The 7,152-nt window shown below is 55.0% G+C and overlaps 1 protein-coding gene across 1 annotated transcript; it reads right to left on the bottom strand.

Annotated features, from left to right (window-relative positions):
• Window positions 1–651: 651 nt before the first annotated feature.
• On the bottom strand, window positions 652–6,511 carry XKR5 (XK related 5; the record flags this gene model as incomplete). The annotated part of the gene is made up of 7 exons (XM_084202873.1): window positions 652–1,703; window positions 2,402–2,513; window positions 3,056–3,225; window positions 3,979–4,188; window positions 5,222–5,397; window positions 5,499–5,682; window positions 6,454–6,511. 7 exons carry the CDS (start codon window positions 6,509–6,511, stop codon window positions 652–654), a joined length of 1,962 nt encoding a protein of 653 aa, XP_084058999.1.
• Between the last annotated feature and the right edge of the window lie 641 nt (window positions 6,512–7,152).

Raw genomic sequence — 7,152 nt, 5'->3', positions numbered from 1 at the left:
AGCAGCAGGACATGGCTTTTGGTTGTAATTCCAGGTTCTGAGGTTCTGGTCTGCAGCAGGAAGAGAATCTGCAATCCTATGTGACCTCCAAAAATGGAGTTGGCAAAGGCCTCAAGATAAACCTGGTGGAGAAAAACAAACCAAGCAATGCTGAGCCTTACTTAAGGCCTTACTCTGCCCAGAAGAGTAAAACCCATCACTTTTCTGATTTAGGCACTTATTTGTCCTGAGAAAACTGCTTTGGCCAGCACTGCAGCCCCTGGAGACAGCAACCAGATCTCCACACTGGGACAGGCCAGCAGCTTGTGCAGGCACTGGTTTAAGGACACACCTCAAGTCATTGTCACAAATACACCAAAGGCAGAAGGCTCCAGCTGCCTGGCAGGTCTGTGACATAAATAAGCTCAATAAATAACCAGCCCTGGACTTTTAGGGCTTTTTAAGGCTTTTGAAGTTCTTCAAGACTGCCACTACAAGATGTACTGGGAGGGAAGATGATGTCCCAGTGATGGAGGAGCACTCTGCTCCATGTGGCAGGGGCACTGTGGGGACAGTCTTTGTCCCACCACCACCTGCCATGCCCTGTTGATGAGACAGTCACCCCAAGGCTGGCCCAAGGTGACAGTGCAGCCATTTACAGGGTCACTCAGGTCATCCAGACAGGTCTGTCCCCTCTCCCAGTTCCCCCAGTCCTCGCCGGGAGCATTTAGGGCCAGCTTTAGGGGTGGAGGTGAAGCATGGTGACCTCAGCTTGCTCCTCACCACAGTCCCCTGAGGGCCACAAGGGTGGGTGTCCCAAAGCTGATGGCACCCCACAAGGGCACCCTCTGTCCCTGTGGGCTCTGAGCCCTCTTTGGGGAGACCTGCCACCCCACAGCTGCCTGTGTTACCAAAGGAAGAGCTTCTCTGCAGACACTTGTGGGCACAAGCACCCACAATTGGGCTGATGCTGGCCATCCCAAGGGATAAATCCCCTCCTCTTCCTCCTCCTCCTTCTCCCAGGCAGCCTGGGGGAGGCTGAGCTTTGCTGTCCCTTTGCACCAGGGCCATGCTGGTGGCTGTCCCTGTCCCAGGCGAGGCGATGCCTCCTGCGCTTGCACTGAAATACACAGAGGAGCTCTCGGTTGAATCTGGGGAGAAGCCGCTGGGGTGGGATGTGGATGGGGGAAAATCAGGCTCCTGCCCTGCTCCATCCTCCTGTGCCATTCCCAGAGCACCAGTGCTGGCTTTGATGCCTCCTCCATTCCCCACTGCCAGTCCAGAGGGATGGATGTCCCTCATGGGGAGGGAAAGGTTTGCCCCAGGCTCAGCACCAGGAGGTTTCCCCATCACCCATCCTCCAGGAAAAGCCTCTCCCACGCCACCATCTCCAAAAGCTGCGTTGATCACAGACAGATCTCCCGTCTTCAGGGCCAGCTTCACCAGCAGCCAGTGGTGATGGTCTGTCCAGCTGTCCTCCAAACACCCTTTGGACTGCAGCAGCGATGAGCTGATCTCGTTTTTGGGCTCTGTCTTAGTCCCTTCCACTGGCAAGGACTCCTCGTCTCCCAAAGTCCCTGAACTCTGCCCAGCTTGGGAGCTCTCTCCAGACACCTCCTCATCCCCAGCTGCTGCAGCACTGCACATGGTGTCCAGGAATCCCTGCCAGATCTCTGTGGACTTGGGATGGAGCAGGCTGTAGTAAATCACCAGAGCTGTGGCACCTGGAAAGGAGCAGAAAAGTGTCACTGAGGAGTCCCAACAGCATTTTGGTCAGCTGTGGAGAAGAGGCACCTTGAGGCACCTCGAGGCACTTCCAGATCAACAAGACCTTTGCAAAGATGCTGCTGAGAATCAGGTGTATGAGCAACACATCTTTCCAGTATTTTTGGGGATGCAAGAATCCCACTTGAGCAGATTTAGGCAAAGGAAGTGCACACTCAACCCCAGATTTAATCTGGATTAATTTGCAGACTGTTGCCCAGCAGGGAGATGTGTGATGAAGGAAACCTTCCATGTCACAGCATCCGCATACTCTGGCCTTTAAACCAGCAAGTTTTTAAGACAGCTTCCTACGTATCCTAAACTCATCCAAGACCACAGGAATTCCTCCTTTTCCATCCCATTTCTTTAAGAAGGAGTTGCACAACTTCCCTCTGCCCCCATCCCTCTGGGAAAATATGACCCTGCTTGGCAAAAAGATAATCCAAGGGCTGGATCCCTTCTGCTCTGGAGCCAAGCTGGGAGAGCTGGGAGTGTTCCCCTGGAGAAGGGAAGGCTCTAGGGAGAGCTCAGAACCCCTTCCATGGCCTAAAGGAGCTCCAGGAGAACTGGAGAGGGAATGGGGACAGGAGTGTGGATGCTCATTTCCTGAAACTACTCTCAAAATCTGCAATCCAGGCTCTAAAATCAATGTTCTTACCTATTAAAAACCCTGACATGACAGCCCCAGTCACAGTCAGGCTGTTCCTCAGCTCTACCTGAAGGAACTGGGTGCCCAACAGCAGCAGGAGTGTGTTCTCCATCAGCATTATCTGCAAGGCAGAGGGAAGAGAGTCATCACCTATATCCTTCTGATGGCTTTAGATGTGCCTCTCACAACAGAAAACACCCATTTTCTAGATTTTCATGGACCTTTCATAGACCTTTAATAGACCTTTCATAGACCATTCTTAGAATCACAGAATGGTTTGGGTCAGAAGGGACCTTAAAGCTCATCTTACTGCACTTCCTGCTATGGGCAGGGATACCTTCCACTACCCCAGGCTGCTCCCAGCCCCACCCAACTTGGCCTTGAGCACTTCTGTTATATTTTGCACCTAATTTATCACTTAAAACAGAAGCTGTTGAACTGAACTTTTTGCAAGGTCTTCACCTACTATTTACCACTGACAGGAATCAAAACCAGGGCAGAAGGCACATCCACCTTGGTGACCACGTGGCTTTGTCAGGACACAGCAAAACGCTGGATTTTGAGCAAGTGGTGATGTGAGAGATGAAAATGGAGAGTCTGAAGCTGTTGTTCATCCCCAGCAGCTTCATCCATGCGGAATACAAAACAATTCCAGGTACTCACTGCATAAAATACGGCCACCCTGGTCCTGGAGGGGCCGGGCCGGACATTGATGTAGCAGAAGATGTACACAGCTCCCAGCAGGCAGTTGAAGAGCCTCCAGCGGCACGGCTGGGCCACAATATCCGTCTGCTGGGCCCCCAGCCAGAAGGACATGAGCAGCCAGTGCACCCCTGCAGGGAGAAGGGAATGGATTTGCAAAGCCATCCCATGGTGAGGCTGCAAACAGTCCCAGCAGCAGGAGCGTGGCAGGCTGACATTGTGTCAGAACCCAGGACATTCCTCTGGCTGCCCTGGAGGACTCAAGACCCTGGCAAGGGGCTCAGAGACCTTGGCACAGAGTCAAAGACACCTGTGCCTTCGATTTTAGCCCTTGGAAACAATTACCAGCTTTGTGTGAAGATTCACAAGCCACAAGGGTTTAAGTAGAATGATAGTGATTTGTCACAGGGTGAAAAAGTAGAATTTTGGGGATTTAGAATGGGGGCTCAAGAGGCAAGATGGAGGAATCTGGGTGTGTCCTGTCCTTCTTCTTCTTTTTCTTCTTGCCCTCCATCTTCTGCTGTGATGGTGGTACTTTTGGATTGGTTTAAAGTAGAGAGAGACTGTCTAACAGAGGTGATAGGTATTGGAAAATTATTGTAAATAAAGTACACATAGTTTTTTAGTATAAAAAGATAACACCACTGTAAGGGCAGTCAGTGTGTCTCAACCCAACCTGCCAGGCAGACCTCAGCAGGTCCAAAAAAGAATGTATTAGATAAGAGAAAATAAACAACCTTGAAAACCAGAGCAAAGGAATCTCAACTTCTTCTTTGGTCTTGGGGCTGGGAAAAAAGACTCTTTAATACCTCGGGAGCCATTCCAGCAACAACAAACCCGAGAACATTGTGGTGGGATGTGGGGAACAGGATCTCAGGTCTTACCTGCCACAGCGAAAACCCAGAAGGAATAGAGCCTGGCAAAGAGCACCAGGGCCAGCACCCGGGTCCCCAGCATCCCTGTCCTCCAGAGCAGCAGGCACAGGATGACAGCAGCCGGTGGGCTCAGGTGTCCAGGCTTCAGCAGGAAGGTGAAGTGGCTGTAGGAGACCAAAGCCCAGGCCAGGGACAGCAGGGACAGCCCTGCACTGACACCTGTATGGGGACAGGGGCAGTCAGGGCTCTGATGGAGCGCCAAATGCACAGCAGGACCAATTCTCTGTGTTAAGGAGGTGTTGGTAGCACGGCACCCCCATACAAGCCAGACACCCCTTGATCCTGCCAAGTGAATCACAGAATCAAGGAATCATAGAAGGGACCTTAAAGGCCCTCTAGTCCAGTCCCTTGCAATGAACAGGGACCCCTTCCACCTGACCAGGTTTCTCAGAGCCCTGTCCTGTGGTTGTGACAGTTTGGTCAGAGAGAGAAACCCAGATAAACTTTCCCAGGAATGTTCTGGGGACTTTTGAGAAGGCTGAGAGAAAGAATTAAAACAATCTTGCAGCTGGTGTTTTGAACAGTTGTTTTCTCATAAGATGTTTTCCAAAGGGTGTCTTCTTAATTAGCCAATGGTGACAGGGTGTTGATTAAATGACCAGTCAGGGCCACCTGTATCAGAACAGTGTATAAAAAGGAATAGGTTTCCAATAAACTTGTGATTACCCTGCTGAAGACAGTTACAGTTTTTTGGTCACTTCATTCCATTCCTGACTCAACAGTGACACTGTCCAAACCTGACTTGAATGTTACCAGGGATTAAACTGGAGCATTTCAACTAAATCCTCCTAAATCTGGTCTCTGCATGCTCAGCATCTCCCTGTGGATACCCTCTGAGTATCCAGAGTACCCTCTGAGTATCTCCCTGTGCCTACCCTCTGTCTCCATGGACAGAGCTCTGCAGCTCCACCCTGGTCACTGCCATCAGACCACAGATGGACAATGAGCGAGTGTGACCTTGCACACGCTGTGACTCCACACTGCAACCTCCCTCTTTGCACATGTGAAAGTTCACCTTTGGGGCAAAGCAGCCACCTTTGCATTCAGCCACAGCACATCTTTCAGCCAGGTTTTTCCCTGCTGATTCACATCAAGGCTTCCCAGTCCCTCTGCAGCACATCCCTCCATCCGGAGGGCACACACATCCCTCACCCAAACACATCACTCCTGAACCATCCTCCCGGGAACTCACCAGGGATGAAACCTGTTGGGTCCACGGCCACCACGACATAGGTCTGGAGCAGGAGGTGAGGCAGGGTCTGCAGCAGGGCCTCCAGGAGCCGCAGCACACAAACATCCCCGAGCTGAGCCAGCAGCTCTCCGGCACTGCCGCCCGTCTTGGCCGCCACCCGCAGGACATCCCAGTACCTGCGAGAGCCACCGTGACGGGATGCCCACCCTGGCTGGAGGAAATCTGGGGCTGCCCCCAGGTTGTGGGGGGTGGGTGGATGACGGGGAGTGTCTCTCACCGCTTCCAGAGGCCCAGCTGCAGGAGGTGGAGCGCCAGGAGGCAGCAGCCGGGTGCGTGTCCGTCTGCCCGGAACCAGAGGATGCTGAGGAGCTGGGCGGCGTAGCCGGGCACCAGGCAGGCCATGGTCAGCCCGAACCAGCCCAGCTGCCCCCGGACAAGGTAGTGGATGATGGCACAGAGCCCTGGAGAAGGGCAGAGAGGCGGTGCTGAGGGATGACACAGCCACACCCCCCCGGCAACTGAGCGGTGCCATTCATAACCATAGAATCCCAGAATGGTTTGGGTGGGAAGGGACCTTAAAGCTCCTTTCATTCCACCCCTGCCATGGTGGGTCCCAGGTTGCTCCAAGCCCTGTCCAGCCTGGCCTCGGACACTTCCAGGGATCCAGGGGCAGCCACAGCTTCTCTGGGCAGCCTGTGCCTGGGTCTCCCCACCCTTACAGGGAAGAATTCCCTCCTAATATCCAATGTAAACCTGCTCTCTGTCAGTTTGAAGCCATTCCCGCCAGAACTGCATCTCCCAGCCCGTCCAGGGGGTTCGCAGCCCTTCCCTGGGCTTATCTCCAGCTCCGGCTGCCGGTGGCTTTGTCAGCTGAGGCACAGCCACCGCTACCGAGGGGCCCGGTCCCCAGGAAGGCTCTGATAAAAAGCTCGGGCTCCAAAATAAACAAACAAATAAATAAGCGGGGGGAAAAAATTCAATTTTTCAAATATGAAAAAATATCCAAGAGGACGGCCGGGCCCGCGGGGATGCCGGGAGCAGAACCGCGCATCTCCCCAAGCGCGGGGCGCAGGGATGCCCCCCCTCCCGGGTACACGGAGGTGATTCGGGACCCCCGGGATGGCCGCAAAGGCGTCACTGCCAGCATCCCATCCGCCTTCCCCCTCCCCTCCGCCGGAGCGCAGCCCCGCACGCCCCCGCGCATCCTGCGCGCATCCTGCGCGCTCACTCACGGGCGCCGCTCTCCGCCGCCAGCAGCGTCAGGCTGAGCCTGGGGACGGCCCCGCGCATCCTGGGAGCAGGACGGGGAGGAGGAGGAGGTGGGAGGAAAGGGAGGAGAAGGAGGAGGAGGAGAAGGAGGAGGAGGAAGGAGCCGCCGGGGCCGCTCCCGCTCCGCCCGCCCTCACCGGGCACCTCCCCCAGTGTCCCCTCCCCGGGCAGTGTGACATCACGGTGCTTGCGCCACCCCCGGGGGCTTGGGGACACAGAGACCCACAGGGACTTCACCATCCCGAGGCCCCTGGAGCTGCTGTGCACTGCCACAAGCCCATCCCGTACCCCCCAAATTGTTGTGCCGTGGCACAAGCCCACGCCGATGTTCCCCGGGCTCTTGTGCGGTGTCACAAGCCCACCCCGATGTCCCCCGGGTTCTTCAGCACCGGCTCAAGCCCATCCCATTGCTCCCTGTGCTGCTGTTCTCTGGCACAAGCCCATCCCGATGTGCCCCAAATCGTTGTGCACCGGGGCAGGGCCACCCCGATGTCCCCCGTGCGATGCCCGCGATGTCCCCGTGTCGCGGGGATGAGCGCTAGGTGGCAGCTGGGACATGGTGTGCGCAGAGCCATAAATGAATCCCGCTGTTTTCCCGCCTTACCGCAGAGTTGAAACCGCTGTGAAATGGGATCCCGAGCATCGGAGGTTGCAGGAGCCCT

The sequence above is a fragment of the Fringilla coelebs genome (assembly GCF_963513975.1).
Source record: "Fringilla coelebs genome assembly, chromosome: 3".
NCBI lineage: Eukaryota > Metazoa > Chordata > Aves > Passeriformes > Fringillidae > Fringilla > Fringilla coelebs.
The sequence above is the reverse complement of the archived record's forward strand: the minus strand, read 5'-3'. Positions and strand labels throughout refer to the sequence as shown.